Source organism: Stegostoma tigrinum, chromosome 3 (assembly GCF_030684315.1).
Source record: "Stegostoma tigrinum isolate sSteTig4 chromosome 3, sSteTig4.hap1, whole genome shotgun sequence".
Taxonomy (NCBI): Eukaryota; Metazoa; Chordata; class Chondrichthyes; order Orectolobiformes; family Stegostomatidae; genus Stegostoma; species Stegostoma tigrinum.
The window spans coordinates 127663937-127683222 of NC_081356.1; the positions used below are offsets into that span (position 1 = coordinate 127663937).

Consider the following 19286-nt stretch of genomic DNA (forward strand, 5'->3'; position numbering starts at 1 on the left):
TCGATGTTGCGCCGGCCTGTGAACTGATCTAAGCCCATTCCCCTGCACTATCCCATCATCATCCATATGCTTATCCAAGGACTGTTCAAATGCCCCTAATATGGCTGAGTTCACCACATTGGCAGGCAGGGTGTTCCACGCCCTTACCGCTCTCTGAGGAAAGAACCTGCCTCTGACATCTAGTCACATTTTCACAACCCCAATTTTGCTACATGTACCATGTGCAGGCAGCTCATAAACATTCCCTCCACAAGCAAACTGTAAAATGGTTCCACTTACCAGTGGGTTGGCCACCATGATAGTATAATTCCCATCATCATCCAGTGTGGCAGCGTCAGTGTGGAGGGTACAAATTCCATCGGCCTCTCGACCAATCTGGTAATGCTCACTGTGCTTGGAAATTTGTTTGCCGTCTTTGAACCAATAGACCTGTTGGTGGATGGGGCGTTATGTGGAAGAAAGAGGCATAATTAACCAGGGCTGGGAGGCCAAGCACAGTTCCCTCTATCTGTGTAATCCATGCAGACAGAAGGGGTGGAGGTGGGTTTGTGTTTTCTCAAGGGTCAGAACGACCACACTAGATTGCTGTACACACAATCTCCCCACTAATAAACAATTCGATTATAAAGAGAGCAATCAAACAAAACAATTAATTAAACCCACATGGGCTGTGACTGTTCAATGATGTGATTCGTCACCATTTGTGTGACGATTAGGGAATCATAGAATCCCTACAGCGCAGAAGGACGCCATTTGGCCAATCGAGTCTGCACTGACTCTCCGAAGAACATTCCACCCAGATTGCAGCCCCCCCACCCTATCTTCATATCTTTGCACCTCCCATAGTTAACCGACCTGGCCCACACAGCCTGAGGCAATTTAGCACGGCCAATCCTCCAAGCCTGCACATCTTTGGTCCGTGGGAGGAAACCGGAGCACCTGGAGGAAACCCACGCAGACACAGGAAGAATGTGCAAACTCCACACAGACAGTCAGCTGAGGGTGGTATTGCACCCCTCCCCTGGTACTATAAAGATTGTTACAAATTGCATTGAAATGTATAAAATTCTGACAGGACCAAATTGCATGCAGGAATGATGTTTCCTTGCTCTGGATTGGCGGGATACCATCACAAGAGGTCACGGTCTTAGGGTGAGTGGTAGGTCATTTTGGAGTGGGAAAGGTCATTTTGGAGTGGGAAGACAAAAAATGTCTTCAATTAGAGGGTGGTGAGTCTGTGGAAGTCTCTACCACAAAACACTGGATGCAAAACCACTGAATATATTTAGGAAACAGGAAGGTTTCTAGAGGCTAAAAGTGTCAAGAGGGTTGCAATATGCCGTTGTGACAGAGGATCTGCCATGATTACATTGAATAGCAGAGCAGGCTCAATGAGCTGAATAGCTTATGTTTGCACCAAAGTTCGATGCTCCGATATTTCTGCATACTTGGAAATTTCTTCATTTAGAGAGTCAACCTGTGCAATTCATAACAAAAGAAAGTGGTTGAGATCAAAACATCGTCATTTCAAGAAGGAGGAGGATATGGCTCTTGTGGCTAAGTCCGTCAAGGGATATGGGAGGGCCGGGTGGGGGGGGGGGGGGGGGGGGGATGTGGTGGGGAGGGGGTGGGAGGGTGGGATTAGGATATTTAGCTTGATGATCCTACTGAATGGTGGTGAAGGTTCAAGGGGCTGAATAGGCTACTCCTGCTCCTATCTTCTATGTTTCTGCATTCTACAAATCGAGAATTTATAGAGTTACGGAGGCAGAACCGAATTAATCTGACAAGTCTATCAAAATGTTTTGGCTTCAGTGACATGTCTTCAGAACTCAGGACCCATCAAAGAGGCTGCGGAGGCACACTGGGCTGAATGGTCTCCTTGACCACTGCAAGGTTTCGCTTTTGCAGCCCGTACCTTTGGCTGGGGATCTCCGAATACTTTGCAAGTAAACGTTACTGGTGTCCCCTCGAACAGCTTGACGTGTTTCAGCTTCCTTTCGAAGAGTGGGGCTGTGCCGTGGTCGGGCAGCTCATCGTGCTGAACCTCGTCGTCAGATTCGTCCACTGGTGACCGCTCCAGGCGAAACTCAATCTCATTGATCAGCCTTTGTTCAAAGCTGGACACCTTGTATTCCTTAGGAAGAAAGAATCAAACTGTCAGCATAGTGAAAGGTGTAGGCCAAGTATGGAGATCCAGTGAGCCTCTTGGACTGACATTGTCCCAGCTTCCTACACCATGTGATTTCTCCTGAGAAGTGACATGGCTGATGGGAAGACCTTTTAAAACTTTCTCAATAAATTCCTTATGAAGGATTTGAGGGAATTCAAAAGAAAGAGTCTTAAGATTGTGATAACATTTAGAATAGGAAGTTCAGGGCCAAAAGAAAACCCCTTTGGTTCAGACAGTGGTTTGAGTGTGAATGAGAAGAATATAATTGAGGTCAATCCACTTTCTTGGATGAATGCAGCTCCAAAAGCACTTAAGAAGCTTGACACCAAACAGGGCAAGGCAGCCTGCTTGATTGGCACCACATTCCCAAGCATCCACTCCCATCACCGATGATGCTCAGTATCAGCAGAGTGTGCTATTTACAAGTGGCACTGCAGAAATTCACTAAAGATCTCGACAGCACCTTCCAAACGCCCAATCATCTAGAGGGACAAGAGCGGCAGATACATGGGAACACCACCACCTTCAAGTTCCCCTCTAAGCCGCTCACCATCCTGACTTGGAACTACATCACCATTCCTTGCACTGGGTCAGAATCCTGGAACTCCCTCCCTAATGTGATTGTAGGTGAGCCTACCACACATGGACTGCAGTGTTTCAAGAAGGCGACTCACCACCACCTTCTCACCACTGGGTGCCCTGCAAAGCTGCATACTCAGCCCCCCGACTATACTCCTTATACACTCACCACTTTGTGGCTAAGTTCAGCCCTAACTCCATCTACAATTTTGCTGATGGCTCCACCATAGTGGTTCGGATCTGAAATAATGACAAGCCAGAATACAGGAAAGAGACAGACAGCTAAATGGCACAGTGTAAATACAACAACAGGAGCTAGTCATCAACTACAGGAAGCAGAATGGAGGACATGCCCCTGTCTGTATCAATGGTGCTGAGATGGAGGTGGTCAAGAGCTTCAAGTACCTGGGAATCAATGTCACCAACAATCTGGCCTGGTCCATTCCATTCAACACATACTGTCAAGAAAACACGCCATCGCCTCTACTTCCTCAGGTGGCTAAGGAAAGTCAGCACGTCCACAAGGGCTCGTCATAATTTTTATACAGGCACAATAGAAAGCATTCTATCTGGATGCATCGCTACTTGACATGACAACTTTCTGCCCAAGACCACTAGGAATTACGAAGAGTTGTGAAGGCAGCCCATTCTGTCATGAAAACCAGCCTTCCTTTCATTGACTCCATCTAAACTTCCTGTTGCTTTGGCCAAGTAGCCAACATTGAAGACCCCTCCCACCCCAGTTACCCTCTCTCCCAGCCTTTTTCATCGGGCCAAAGATACACAAGTTTGAAAACACGAACCAACAGATTCAAAACCAGCTTCTTCCCTGCTGTTATCGGGCTTATGATTGGGCCTCTCATATTTTAGAACTGATCTTCCTCTGCACCTTCTCTGTAGTTGTAACGCTATACTCTGCATTCTGTTCATTACCCTGATGTACTTCTGTAACTTATGATTTGCATGGGTAGCATGCAAAACAATTCTTTTCACTGTATCTCTGTACTTGTGACAATAATAAATCGAAGTAAATCAAATTGAGGGCAACTAGGAATGGGTCAGCAATGCCCCCTGCCTATGAGTGAATAAATAAGGCAATAATTCATTCGTAAATGTATGTATGTACAGCTTGTAAATCAAAATTACAGATACTGCAGGATGCCACAGCAATAAGAAAGCAATTACTATTGTTACTGGAGACATGAAATAGAATAATTACAAGCAAAAATGTCAAAGAAATTCAGCAAGCCTGGCAGCACCTGCACAGAGAGACAAAAATGGTCAATATTTTCAGCTAGTTGGCTTTTTCTGACAAAAATTGACGTTGAATCTGTTTCTCTCTCCACAGAGACCTGCTGAGCTTCACCAGCAGTTTCTGTTTTTATTACATGGTAATTTGATTCTTTACAAAAAAAGCAGGAGTGTGCTGCAGACCACCAACTTCGCAGTTCATGGTTCAGCCTGAAGTACAAACAATTTACTTTAACACCACAGATATTTCACATCAATTCCTCCTGAGAAAAGTTGCTGAGCTATTCATATAAACGAAAGGAGAAATAAATTAAATAAAATACTGCATTTTGGAATGGAGAGAGCTTAATCTGGCGAACACATTAGCTCGATCAGTGTCAAAAACTTTTACATAGTTCTTCATTCAGAATAAAAGCCAAGTACTGCTGGGGATCTGAAACTGTTTTGTTAACTCAACTCCACATTTAAGTGAAAACAGCCCAGCCCAATTCCCAAATAAAAAAAATTGGTAAAATGTTCCGGCTAATGTGTGGCAATTCATTCCTGCTGTTCGATTGTTCATCCCCCACCTCTCTGCCCTACTCCTCTAAAATAAAACAACAGCAGAACAGGAAAGAATCTGAGACTTAATTCTAATTGAGATATAAAAGATTTCCCCTAAAGAATGCATTTTTGTTCTGCTGCAGACCTACCTTCTTGGTATTGGCATTGGGAAATGTTGGGATGCAAAACTATATGGTTAAACTTTGCTGACTGTTTCAGGGGTTTCTGAAGCACATGATCAAATCAGTTTTGCTCCCCCATTAGAGACGCTTTCTTAAGCAAAATGGAATTCAACAGAGGGAATGGTGTTGCTCTCCACAAAAGGGTAACTACCTGGACCACAGGGTCGTCTTCTGTTTCCTGAAAATTGAATACAGTGGCGGCGTTGTCCGCTCCCAGGAGCCTGCGGGCCATCTTCTCCTCATAGGTTAATCTCTGCGGTGGTGGAAATGAAGGAAAGAGAGGAGAAATCAGTCACATCTATCAGTCACAGATCTTGCACGGTCAGCAAATTCCAGAATGTTTCCAGATTAGGAAATGGCTGCAAAAGCACAAAGATGGGGAAAGATGGGATTGCTTCTGTATAGTTGCTCCTACAGACCCCTGGAACCCCCCAGAGCTGCTTTGTGGCATATCCTCTGAAGGACGGTCACTGCTATAATGCAGGAAGTGCGGCAACCACTTTGTGCATAGCAAGCTCCCACAGAACTGCGAATAATTCTCTTTCAGAGGACACATGGATCAGTTATCGATGGATGGAAGTTTTTTTGAATTGATTTAGATTCTAACATTCCTTTTCAACATTGACAAACTCAGCACCTAAATTATTCAACTATCCTTTAGGAAGAATGGCGAGGGATCTCACAGAAACCCATAAAGTTCTAACAGGACTAGACAGGGTAAACTCCGGAGGGATCTTCCTAATGACCGGAATGTCCAGAATCAGGGGTAAGAGTTCCTAGGATATGGGGCAAACAATTCCAGACTGAGATGAGGAGAAATGTCTTCACTCAGAGTGGTGAACCTTTGGGATTATCTTCCATGGGAAACTGTTGAAGCCAAAACACTGAAGCTTTTCAAGAAAGGCCTGAATATAGTTCCTAGGGCCGAAGGGATAAAACGGTATGGGGAGAAAACGGGGCCGGGTATTGAGTTGGAATGATCAGCCACAATCATGCTGAAGGATGGAGCAGATCTAAAATGGCCTGTTCCCACTCCCAGTTTCTGTGTCGCATTGAAAAGTAAATGAAATTCCTAATTTCCAAGGAACATCAGAGAGGGTGGAGATTTAAAAAAAAAATTGTTCGCGGGATGTTGGCTATGTCACCATTTATCACACATCCCAAATTGCCCTGGAAAAAGTGTTGATGAGCTGTCTTCTTGAGTTTCTGCATCAACTACATTTCTTTTTAGCAGAAGTCAGTAAAAAATGTATACAAACAACACTGGGTTTAAGAGTCCCATTATGTGCCAATAAGAGTTAGTTAACTGGGCTGTTAGCTTGTGATGCAGAGTAATGCTGACAGCGTGAGTTTGATCCCTGCGCGGGCTGAGGTCACCAGGAAGGACTCTCCTTCTTAACCTCTCCCCTTGACTGAGGGGTGGCGGCCCTCAGGTTAAACCACCACCAATTATATCTCTCTATAGAAGTCATAAGCCATAGGAGCGGAAGTAAGGCCATTCGTCCATCGAGTCCACTCTGCCATTTAATCATGGCTGATGGGCATTTCAACTCCACTTACCCACTTACTCTAATGACTGAGCAGCCCTGTAGGACAATAGCAACCACATTTTATCGACAAACATAATATGAGTTGTGTCTGGCTTTTCGCAGTTCTGTCAGGGGGAGAGTTGCTGCCCTCTGGAGGTAGATTTATTCAAAGCTCTGAGTGAATTTTCAGTCCCAGAGTGGAATGAGTTCAGGCATTCAGAGAGGTTTATTAAATTGAAATATGGGAGGAGCAGGCTGTCTATGATGAAAGGATTGGCTGGTTGGGCTGGGCTTGTTTCCACTGGAATTTCGAAGAGTGAGGGGTGAGCTGAGGGAAGTGCATAGAGGTGACGTGGCAGCTCACTGGTTAGCACTGCTGCCTCTCAGTGCCAGAGACCTGGGTTCAATTCCATCCTCAGGTGGGTGTCTGTGTGGAGTTTGCATGTTCTCCTTGTGTCTGTGCGGGTTTACTTCGGCTCCCTCCCACAGTCCAATGTGCAGGTTAGGTGGATTAGCCATGCTAAATTGCCCAAAGGATCCAGGGCTGTGTAGATGAGGAGGATTCGATTTGGGGAATGCAGTGTTATAAGGTAGGAAGGTGGGGTGAGACTGAGTGCAATTCTCTGTAGTGGGTCAGTGAGGACTCAATAGCCTCTTTCCATGCTGTAGGGATTCATGATATAAGATTCTGATTGGACTGGACAAGGAAAGGATGTGAGTTGAGTCCAGAGCCTTTCTCTTTAAATTTTCATTCATGGATGGGGCATGCATTTATTGCCCAGAGGGCAGCTGACAGTCAACCACTATACGTCAGGCCAGATAAAGATGACAAAATTCCTTCCCTAAAGGACATTAGTAAGCCAGATGAATTTTTCCCGACAAATACAACGGTTTCTCCCTCACCATTGAATTCATAATTCCAGACATTTCCGTTTAAATTCTCTGAGGTGGGATTTGAACTTGAACCCCCAGAATATTGGCTACACTTCAAGTTAATAGTCATCTCATAACACCATTGGGCCATCAACTGCTGAAGGCTGTTGCTTCAAAATTAGAGTTAATCTTTTCAGGACAAGATAAGGATTCTTTTTCACTCAGAGAATTAGAATTTTCTAGCTTTAGAAAGCATACTTGAACATTTTTAGGACTGAGACCGATAAATTCCTGTTAAGCGGGGGAATCCAGCATAATTGGGGATAGGTGGAAAGCTGGAATTCAGAACAAACAGGTCAGCCATTATGTTACAGAATGGCACGGCAGTGTCGAGGGGCTGAATGGCCTATCCACCTTCCTATTCTGTGTGAGGCATGGAGAGTCTATTCACTTTCGATCCTCGGCTAAACCTCCGCAAAATTAAGGTGCTTTCCCGGGAGAACAGGTCAGGAATTCTATGCAGCCAAGTGACACGGTGTCAGGAACAGCTGCACAAGCACTGTCAAGGTGTGAGCGTGCGCAAACACAGCTGCTCCTTTCACCTTGTGGGGGTCAGCGCTTGGACGTACAGTAGAAATCTAAGCATGACTAAGGGTTGGCCTCTACCATTCTCCCTTCACCTAATGGTTCTCAGGCATTTAACAGGCTGGTCCCAGTTGGGCATTGGGTAAATACACATTTTCATCTTTACACAGTTTAATTTTGGGTCTGACTGCGGCAGCTGGGTTCACTTTTCACTTCACATCCTGGCGCAGCCTGTTGAGGGGTGACTGTCGTTGCAGAAACTACTCCAAATCATGGTTTGTAATGTGGATCACGGATGCATTTTCGCCAAATTCCTCGCCTCGCCCAAGGATGGAATTTTTCTGCAAATATATCCACTCCTTGAGTTGCGCTTGGCAATTCACAGGGTGCGCCACAAATTGAAAAGCATCCTCACTTTTAATTTCCTGCAATCGCATTTCTTACCTCCTCTGAGTAAACCTCCTTATTTAGCCCTCAATTAGACGAATTGGGGACAGGCAACTTTTAAGTAGGCCCTGACAATGGACCTGGCACTGAGCTGACCCCTCCTCTCTTTATTTATGTGGCCAAGCCAGCTTGGCTCTTCCGACGCGGAGGTGGAGATGTGTTTTGTATCGAAGAGAACAGAAGGAAATTTTAAAAAATGGAGTGGCTCACGGCTTTTCACAAATAAAAATGATGTGTTTCCACCAGCGGGTAGTCAAAAATGATTCCAGAAACAATGCGTTCACAAAAATAAAACAAAGAATTGTGGGGGCTGGAAATCTGAAACAAAAACAAAAACTGCTGGAGAAGCGCAGCAGGGTCTGACAGCATCTGTGGATGACAGACTGCTAAAGTTTCAAGGTCTGATGTGGTCCTTCTTCAGCTGGAGTTCTGTTGAAAGGTCATACAAGACACAAAACATTGACTTTGCTTCTCTGTCCACTGATGCTGCCAGACCTGTTGAGTTTCTCCAGCACTTTTCTAACAAAGGGTCAGAAGTTAGGCCAGAGCAAAGAAGGCTTTTGGGCTATTTAACTGCATTGATTCCAAAACAGCACGGTTCGGGAGAGCTCCCTCGGGCATGTCAGGTTATGAGGGGTATGGACATGCTGGATTGACAACAGGGTTGTCCTTAGTCGAAGGGTCAGGAATGAAGGGGCTTCATTTTAAAGTGAAAGGCAGCAGGTTTTGACAGGATTGGAGGAAAGGATTTTACATCCAGAGGCTGGTGGGAACCTGGAATGTGATGCCTGGGATAGTAGTTGTGGTGGGAAACCTCGCAACTTTCCTAATGTGGGGCTAGAGGATATTAGAGTAGATTCCTTACAATGTGGAAACAGAACCTTCGGCCCAACAAGTCTTCACTGCCCCTTGGAGCATCCCACCCAGACCCATCCCCCTATAACCCACACGCCCCTGAACACTACGGGCAATTTAGCATGGCTGATCCACCCAGCCTGCACATCTTTGGACTGTGGGAGGTAACTGGAGCACCCAGAGGGAACTCACGCTGACACGGGGAGAATGTGCAAACTCTGCACAGACAGCCGCCCGAGGCTGGAATCGAACCCGGGTCCCTGGCGCTGTGAGGCTGCAGTGCTAACCACTGAGCCACTGTGCTGCCCCTATAATGGTACATTTCTGGCAGTATAGACTGGTTGGGCTGAAGGGCCTTCTGCATGGTTTTAGGAAAGAGATGAATAAATTCTTGATAGGCAGTGGAATTGAACAATATTGAGGATAGGTGTGAAGGTGGAATTCAGAACAAACAGATTCTAAGTGAGTTTGGCAAGGCTAAATGAAATGTATTTTAATCCAAGGAGCCCGAGGTGTAGAGTCCTCTCTCAGCAACGTGTGACTTGGGAACATTCTACCTCAAAAAGTAGTGCAAGGTGGGGTCACTGAGCAGGGGTGAAAAGTTTTTTGTTAGGTGTTGGGGAGGGGTCAAGGGTTATTGAGGGGATGGAGGGTAATGTGGAATTTGAAATATGATCTTTTTGAAAGGCAGGGTAGGCTGGAGGGGCTGAACGGTCTACTGGTGGTCCTACTTCATATAATGCTCTGGTGCCTACAGACCACTGTGATCCCTTGAAGGTTTGGAGATTGAAGGTGAAGCTGCTGAACTGGCACTAGCGTGGAATAAAGTTTGGAAAGTTCAGCATTTTGTTCTTACTCCATGGTCCTACCTGGCCATTGCTCAAGCGGTCATCCTTAAAACGGAGCTTCCTTTCCAGATCCTGAATCACTGCGTCCTTTGTTCCCTGAATTTCCTCATCAGTTGCCAGACGAGGGGTCCGGTTATTTTTCTTTAGACTCTGCGGGGTTCTGCAGGATACAGAAAGGTTCCACTGTCATCAGAGGAGATGGACAATCTTAACTTCATTTCTTTGACACTTTAGCCTGGAACTTCAGGGGGTTGAGTCTGACCCCAGAGGCCTTCATAAATGGAGGAATCTGACAGATCCCAGCCTTGTTGTCAGGGGGAAGGGAATAGGCTCGGAATCAGTCGGGCCATTGGAAGTTATTGCTGAGTTCAAACAAAGCTCATTTCACTGTTCCAAGTGCTTAACTTGTAGTGTGTGAGCCACAAATGTGCAAAGAATATTTGTGAAGGGTAGATAAGTTCTAATTATGGGCCATCGCCTGAAGGAGTTTAAATCTTCGGCCCTATGAAGTTGGGAAAGGGGATTTGCAGTTTTCAGTTTGTGTGTAAAAAGCAGCTACCTCCTGCTGGAGTGTGCTGATTGCAGGCCATCTGGTGCAGCTTAGAGAAAAAAAACTAACCATCTGTTCATGCTGTTTCTATTAACTCTGATGTTAACATTTCCTGAAGGTTGTCAAAAATCACTGAGTCGATTATGAATGCTTGGCTGGGTCTCAACATATTAAAAACAACTCCTATCTAATCAAGTGGCTGAGTTGATATGTTGACTGACAGTTTTAAGAGGTCTGTTTAAGCCAACTTGGATTGCCCATCCTGAATGCCCAGACAGCAATTAAGATTCAAGCACATTGCTGCGGGTCCTGGGGTCACACAGAGGCTGGCAGATATCCTTTGGGTAGGTCATTTTACAACAACTGACAGTGATCAAAAGGATTTTTAATGCAAGATTTTTATTGAAACCAAATTGCACCATCTGCTGCGGCAATGTCCCTACATCAGCCCAGGCCTCTGGATTACTTACCCAATCATTATACCAGGAGGTCACTGCCTCCCCAGAGGTAGCATTGATCATCTGCTACCTGCAGAAACATTAGAACCACAGAGTGACAAGACATATTGTAGTGTGGTGACAGAGCGCCTTGAAGCTTACTCACATGGCGATGGCTCCCTTCGGAAGACCCAGTGCATTGACGGGTGATACAATCGACTGTGATGGCAACACAGAGCTGAGGAAGGCACTAGGCGATTGGCTGGAGTGAGGGGAGGCCCTACCAGCTGAGGGTGATGAATAGGAAGGCTGGGAGGCGGAACAGAGGAGAGGCGGGGGTGGGGGTGGCAGAGGAAAAGGGTCTTGAGGAAAGAAAGCGGGGGGAGTGAGGACCGGCGGAGGAGGAGGGAGAGGAGGTGAGGAGGAGTAGGAAGGGCTCAGCGTGGAAGGGGAGGTGAGGTACCGCTGCTCAGAGTCACTCAGAGAGGGCTGTGGGATGGTAACCCGGTTAAAGGGCTTGTGTGAGGTGGGGGGAGAGAGAGGGGAGGACAGGCTAGACCCCGAAGAGCCAGAAGAAGGAGACAGGTACCCGGCAGAAGACGGAAGGCTTTGAGCAGCAATGAACTGCTTAGGCCGGGCGTAATTGAAGGTGGTTGCTTGCTGCATGGCTGAGGGAGTATGGGGGTTCAGCACGCTCATAGGGGAAGGGGCTAACTGGGTCAAGGGTGGTGAGCACTGTGGGAGATACAACACTTGTTGACTGGGCCAATTGCTTCCTCCTTGCTGCTCTGCCAGGACCTGGTTCTGTAACTGCTGCAGTCTCAAGGGGTCCCTGAAACAGAAGAAATGGACACAGGAACCATTGTTAATCCACCACTCAAAGGGAAGATATCCAGATCAATATCTCAGAGCTCCACCACAAAAATGGCTGTTTCACAGACAAGAGCCACATTGGGTTTTCCACAACAACCCCCTGCAAAATAACAAAGAAGGAACTTGCATTTATTTAGTAGCATCGCCAGATTGTAATGGACAGGAGGCCACTTGGCCCATCAGTTCTATCGCTTAATGACAATCTTATGCTTTTCCCACAGGTCCCTGCGTGCTATCTCTATCCAAATAATCATCTAACGCCCTCTTGAATGCCCCAACTGAACCTGCCTCCACCACATTTCCAGACTGCACACTTATCAGCCTAACTATGTGATGGTTGAAAAGGATTTTTTTTCTCACATCACCATCGCCCTGTTCATACGTCACTGTAGATCTATTCCCACTCTTGTTTTGGCTTTTACAAGTAGATACATCTTCTCTCCAGCTACCCTATCCAGCCCAATCATGATTTTGAAAGCATCGAACAAATCTCCTCTCAGCCTTCACCCCTTCAAAAACAACAGTCCCAACTTCAATCTAAGTTTCTCATTCCTGGAGCAATTCTTGTAAATCGTTTCTGCACTCTCCCCAGTGTGTTCACATCTTTCCTGTGATTTGGTGCCCACAACTGGACACAATATTCCAGCTGAGGTCTACCTCATGCCTGGTGTGGTTTAACATCATTTCCTATTCCTTGTACTTTTTAAAAATTCATTCATTCATGGGATGAGGGGGCGTCACTGGCCAGGCAGCATTTGTTGCCCATCCCTAATTGCCCAGAGGGCAATTGAGAGTCAGCTACATTACTGTAGGTCTGGAGTCTCATGTAGGCCAGACCATGTAAGGATGGCAGTTTCCTTCCCTAAATGACATTACGTTTTTGCAACAATCAAAAATGGAATCACGGTCATCATTAGATTCTTAATTCCAGATATTTATTAAACTCAAATTCCACCATCTGCTGTGGTCAGATTCGAACCCAGGTCTCCAGAACATTGTCTGGGTCTCTGGATTAACAGTCTAATGATAATACCATTTGGCCATTGCCTCCCGCAACCTTGTTAATAAAGCTGAGGACAATATATAGAACAAAAATAAAGTTGCTGGAAAAGCTCAGCGGGTCTGGCAGCATCTGTGAAGGGAAAAACAGAGTTAATATTTCATGTTCGGTGACCCTTCCTCATACAATATATGGAGTCATTGTGATGTACAGCACAGAAATAGACCCTTCAGTTCAATTTGTCCATGCTGACCAGATACCTTAAATTAATCTAGTCCCATTCGACAGCATTTGGCCCATATCCCTCTAAACCCATCCAGATGCCCTTTAAATGCTGTAATTGTACCAGCCTCCACCACTTCCTCTGGCAGCTCATTCCATACACGTACAACTCTGTGCATGAAAATGTTATCCCTTAGGTCCCTTTTAAATCTTTTCCCCCTCACCTTAAGCCGATGCCTTCTAGTTTTGGACTCCACTACCCTGGGGAAAAGACCTTAAGTGCTCACCTTATCCATGCCCATCATGATTTTATAAACATCTATAAGGTCACCCTTCAGCTCCCAGTGCTCCAGGGAAAATAGCCCCATCCTACTCAGCCTCTTCTCCCCCAAAGCCTGGCAACATCCTGGCAAATCTTTTCTAAGCTCTTTTGCAGTATTCGAAAAGCGGCCTAACCAATGAACTGTACAGTTGCAACATGACTTCCCAACTCCTATACTCAATGCACTGACCAATAAAGGCAAGTATACCCAATGCCATATCCTATCTACCTGTGACTCCACTTTCAAGAAACTATGAACCTGCATTCCAAAGTCCCTTTGTTCAGCAACACTCCCCAGGGCCTTACCATTAAGTGCATAAGTCCTGCCCTGATTTGCTTTTCCAAAATGCAGTACCTCACATTTATCTAGATTAAACCCCATCTGGACTTGACCCATCTGATCAAGGTTCCATTGTACTCTGAGCTAACCTTCTTCGCTGCCCATTACACCAGCAATTTTGGTGTCGTCTGCAAACTTACTGACCATACCTCCTACATTCACATCCAAATCATTTATATAAATGACTCAAAACGTGGCAAATATGTTTCATTAACTGCTCTCTCTTTCTGTCCTGCCACCTTCAATGATCTGTGCACATATACACCTTGCTCCTGCATCCCTTTTAGAATTGCACCCTCTATATTTTATATTGTTTTTCAATGCTCTTCCAAACATCTTTCATATTCTCACAACTTTACAGTCAACTCAGTCCTTTTGTCACATGTTTATTTTAGCCATGTTAAAAAGTTACCGAAAGCATAGTCCCTCAATCAGTAACTTAATAACGTGCCGATAATGTGTTTTACAGATGTTGCTTGAGTCCAGGATACCGCTCCCAATACTTTAGCAAAATGGTGTAGTGTGTCAAAAGTATGTTAGTTATATAGCTACACGGTACAGATGAAGGCCCATCGCTTAACTGAGTGCTTTGAAGAGGATACTGTTGACTCTAGTGTTTCACGACCAACAGGTAACGAAAGGGCTGGTCTGAACATCATTCCTGAAGACCAATATTAATTTAAAATTCTGTAAGTTTCATATCTATTTCGATCTTTGTTACAGTGACCCTCTAAGGGGCTGTCACCTTTCACACAGCTTTGATTTAATTTAAATTAATAAGATAATGAGCACTGGTAAAGAGGGGAATTAGATGGTAGGTAAACATATATAATGTTGCGACCCGTAGATTAAAATAAAATGATCAAGAAAGAGATTTCTATCTAGTTTGGCACTTTGCAAACCTAATTTCGAACAAGGTCTCATTTTCGAATTGTGGGAACGCAGCGGTTCACTGGTATCGTTCTGGATTATGTGCTTTGAGATCTCTGCAGTGTGCCTTCTCTGTTGAGTCAGCGCTGTTTCAGAACCCAGTGAACCTAGCTCTGGGACAGGAGCTCATTGTCTTCACTTTTGCCAATGAGTCATGGGGTTGTGGGGAATCGAGTAATTGAACCACCAGTAAGCTTTTGTCAAGTCCAGACAACGAACTCAACTATTGATTCTGGATTCGATTTACGCTGAACCTCTTTATTGGTCCTGAGACAAAGTGTTATCGATAAAATGGATAAAAAGAAAGGAATAATTTAGTGCAGGGTGCTGACTTCTTCAGAAAACAGGCATTTATGGCAACAGGAAACATTTCAGTGCGCAGAATTGCTAATCTCAAAGCATGTGTTGGTGTCAGGCTGTTAGTTTTGAATTCCATATCAGACTGAATCAAAACATTTCATATGAGTAGACCAAACAGCTAACTGTATGACTATATCTCCAACAGTATATCTCTGCTTTAATTTATTCACTTATGGCCTGGAAAGACCTGCGTTCATTGCCTGTCCCAAATTGTCTTTGAGAAGTATTGGTGAACTATCTTTATGGTTCACAGTGCTGTTTCACAGTACGGAGAAGGTTCCAACACATTCATTTGGGCCTTGAACTGTAAAAAGAACAGCCCAGGTAAGGGTGACAGACTTCCTTCACTAAAGGATACTGAGCGATCACTACTGATTCTTGATTTTACTGTGATAGCAATTCCAACTATCTCTGGTCACAAAGAGTGTCACAATTAAATCAGGGTGAGAATATGTTGAAAATTTGAAATCCTCCCCCCCCAATAGCACTTTGTGAAACCGTGCCACCTGCCATCATCCAGATGCACAAAGGCAGCAGATACATGGGAACACCACACCAAGATCCCCTTCGAGCCACTAACCATCCACTTGTGAAACACATTGCCTTTCCTTCCCTATCACTGGGTCAAAATCCTAGAACTCTCTAACAGCACTGAGGGTGTTGCTGCGTTCTAAGGACTACAGCAATTCAAAAAGGCACGTCGCCATCATCTTTCCCAAGGTAGGTAAGGATATTGGACAATAAATGCTGGCCCATGCCAGCGATGCCCTCTTGCCATGAACAAATTAAAGAGAAAACAAACCCTTAGATGGGAAAGATGGACAGTGAAGAGGCTGAAAACAACGCAAAATACGATGGAACAAGTTGCCAGAAAAGCTCAGCAGGTCTGGCAGCATTTGTAAGGAAAAAGGTCAGAGTTAGTGGTACGGGTCTGGTGACCCTTCCTCAGAACTGGACGGGCCCGGTGACCCTTCCTCAGTACTGGACGGGGCCGGTGACCCTTCCTCAGTACTGGACGGGCCCGGTGACCCTTCCTCAGTACTGGACGGGGCCGGTGACCCTTCCTCAGAACTGGACGAGCCCGGTGACCCTTCCTCAGAACTGGACGGGTCTGGTGACCCCTCCTCAGAGCTGAGCGTGAAATATGATGGAACTGAATCACAGAGGCTAGAGAAGACAGGGCGACAAAAAAATACTTCAGCAAGTGAGAGACCGAGTATCGAAGGTCAAGATGTGACTAGTTTGAGGGTCTTAAAACAAATTAATAAAAAAGGATTCTGGCAGAGTGAAAATCAAATTCGGCAAAGTTCTCTTAAAATGCGAGCTGGGCCAGTTGAATGGATAATTAAGATGAACTTCTTCATGCAAAATAAGGTTCTGGATGTACTTCGGCAATTGGTGCTTTCAGGATGGGGGTGGGAAATTTTGTTTCATTGTTCAGCAAGAGATTCAGAGGGAAGCAGAAGCACTTGTGGAAAAGAAATATTTAGTGAAGAGGGCTAACCTCTTCAGAAATAGGTAATTACAACAGAGGAAATATTTTACCATATAGAATTGCTAATCTCAAAGCATGTCTTGGTATCGGGCTACTAGTTTTGAATATCTTGTTAAATTCAATCAAAACATTGAATTATAGTAGATCAGATAACTAGTCGTACGGTTATAATACAAACACAATGCCGACTTGAGCAGTGGGTCTGAGTGGGATGCTCTTCAGTGGGTCGATGCAGATTCAATGTGCTGGATGGCCTGCTTCCACACTGTATGGATTCTACAACTCTACGTTTCGGTGATCAGACATGTGTTCACTGACGGTGGGAGCAGGCCAAGGGGATGAATGGCTTATTCTGAATTACCTTTGCTCCTGACTTATGCAATCATCAGAGTTACGGTACATTCTGGACAAAGAAAACTCATGGTTGAATTCTTTAGTTGCTTTAAGCTTTCAGTGAGCATGCAAATAAGGACGGAAGTAAACAAAGAGGATCTCTTTATGCAGCACAATTTAGAGGAGTTCACAAGATGACAAATTATTGCTGAATAAGAGACATGCTGTCACAGCTTTTCATCTTGTACCTCTCAGGACAGAATTGCAAGGATATCAAATCTCAATGGGGGCAACGAGCAGACAGAAAGAATATGTCCAGACTTTGCATAGTTTGCAGCTAAACAAAAGTTTGGGGTCAACTATTCCCTGGCATATTCCTTATGGCAGTGCCTACATCAATCAGAGTCCATCACCTGGTTCGAATTTATATAATAGTGTGGTGATCATGTGTTCCCTGGTGGATTCCTCTGGGCAATGTCTCTACCAAACGCAGCCCGCTAGTCGAATAATCAGCATTCTCTTCTCATGCAGTGTAGATTGTTGTTGAAATTTGGTATTCTTGTAATTCAGTCCTGATCAGTGCTATTCGAAGAGAATTGACAGTTTTTCTCTTTTTTCATAATTACACAATTTCTTTACAATCAAACAACAATAAATACTTAGAATTTTGGCTCAGCTGGCAGTCAGCTGAAATGAAATTCCATAGTTTGTCCTGATGCTACTTTCTATCAGCTACACTGGGATATCTATACTGAGAAACCTTATTGGGATAGTCACCAGAAAACAATTTTCAGTAGATAGCAATAAAATTCGTGGCTAGCTGCAATGCTGATGAGCTTTGCTAATTGGCATCTTTTTTAAAGTAGTCAATTACAGCATGTTACAAAAGCCCTTCCTGTTCATACATATTTTCCAACCACAGTGACAGCGAGCACTGCAATTGCAAATTATCACTAACTGTCCAAGCTTCCTGTCGGCAAACATCAGCTGGAATCCATCAGCAATTTGCTGTCTTTATCCTGAAGACAATTTAAAATTCCAAAACCGCAGGGCTCCTGTTCAGTAATAGCACTGATAATGCACAGCATTGATCAGTCCAATGCTGGCTTGCATGTAGAATCATAGAATATACCATACAAAAGGGGACCTTTGGCCTATCAAGTATGTACCACCAAAAATATATAACGACCTATACTAGTCCCACTTTTCAGCACTAAGTCCAGAGTCTTGAATGTTATAGCATTTCAGTGTGGCACAGTGGCACAGTGATTAGCACTGCTGCCTCACAGCACCAGAGATCTGGGTTTGATTCCACCCTCAGTTGACTGTATGTGTGGAGTTTGCACACTCTCCCCATGTCTGCGTGGGTTTCCTCCGGGTGCTCCAGCTTCCTCCCACAGTCCAAAGATGTGCGGGTTAGGTAGATTGGCCCTGGGAAATGTAGGGTTACAGGTATAGGATAGGAGCGTGAATCTGGGTGGGACGCTGTTTAGAGGGTTGGTGTGGACTTGATGAGCCAAATGGCCTGCTTTCAGGGATTCTATTTTTCTAGAAAAAAAATGCTCATCTGAGTACTTTTTAAAGGTTATGAGGTTTCTTGCCTCGATTACCCTCCCAGGCAGTGCATTCCAGACTTCCACCGTCTTCTGCATGAAAATGTTTCTCCTCTGAACCTAGATAACAAATTGTAGAGCTGGATGAACACAGCAGGCCAAGAGGCATTTTAGGAGCACAAAAGCTGATGTTTTGGGCCTAGACCCTTCATCAGAAAAGCTCCTCTAAATCTCCTGCCTTTCACTACAAAAGTGGACCTCCTTGTTTTTGATCCTTTGACTAAAGGGAGCAGCTTTCCGGACCATGCTCTTCCTAATCTTATACACCTCACGTCTTGTCCCAAACTTCTCAATTCTAAAGAAGACAATCTGAGCTTATCCAGGCTCTCTCTATTAGTGAAATTCTCCGTCCCAGGCAACATCCTGGTGAAGTGATAATGGGAACTGCAGATGCTGGAGAATCCAAGATAACAAAGTGTGGAGCTGAATGAACACAGCAGGCCAAGCAGCATCTCAGGAGCACAAAAAGCTGACGTTTCGGGCCTAGACCCTTCATCAGAGCTCTGATGAAGGGTCTAGGCCAGAAACGTCAGCTTTTGTGCTCCTGAGATGCTGCTTGGCCTGCTGTGTTCATCCAGCTCCACACTTTATTATCTAACATCCTGGTTAATCTCCCCTGCAAGCCCTCCAAGTGCAGGGAACAGTGCACCAGCTCCAGTCTCACCAAAATCCTGTATAACTCCAACTTATAACCTGCTCTTATAATCTACGCCTCGACCGAAAAAGCAAAGTGTTCCGTACACCCACATAACCACCCCATTAACCTGTCCTGCCACCTCAGGGATGTGTGGACAAGCACCCCAAGATCTCTCTGTTCCTCAGAGCTTCCTGTTGTCCTGCCGTTCATTGAATATTCCCTGGTCTTGTTGCTTCTTCCAAAGTATATCCAAAGAGTGCATTTACCGGTATTAAATTGCACCTGCAGCGAAAACGGTTGTAACATTGC

At 45.0% G+C, this 19286-nt stretch overlaps 1 protein-coding gene across 6 annotated transcripts in view; it reads right to left on the reverse strand.

The window, feature by feature from the left end:
- The window catches only part of palld (palladin, cytoskeletal associated protein), a 402860-nt gene that overhangs the window by 40118 nt on the left and 343456 nt on the right, over positions 1-19286 (reverse strand). For all 6 annotated transcript variants that reach the window (XM_048528001.2, XM_048528003.2, XM_048528004.2 and 3 more), the window contains 5 exons: positions 11019-11684; positions 9887-10025; positions 4880-4981; positions 1919-2137; positions 280-429 (listed from right to left, as the gene is read on the reverse strand). In XM_048528001.2, coding sequence (XP_048383958.1) covers positions 280-429; positions 1919-2137; positions 4880-4981; positions 9887-10025; positions 11019-11684 — 1276 coding nt within the window. The remainder of the gene's footprint in view (positions 1-279; positions 430-1918; positions 2138-4879; positions 4982-9886; positions 10026-11018; positions 11685-19286) is intronic.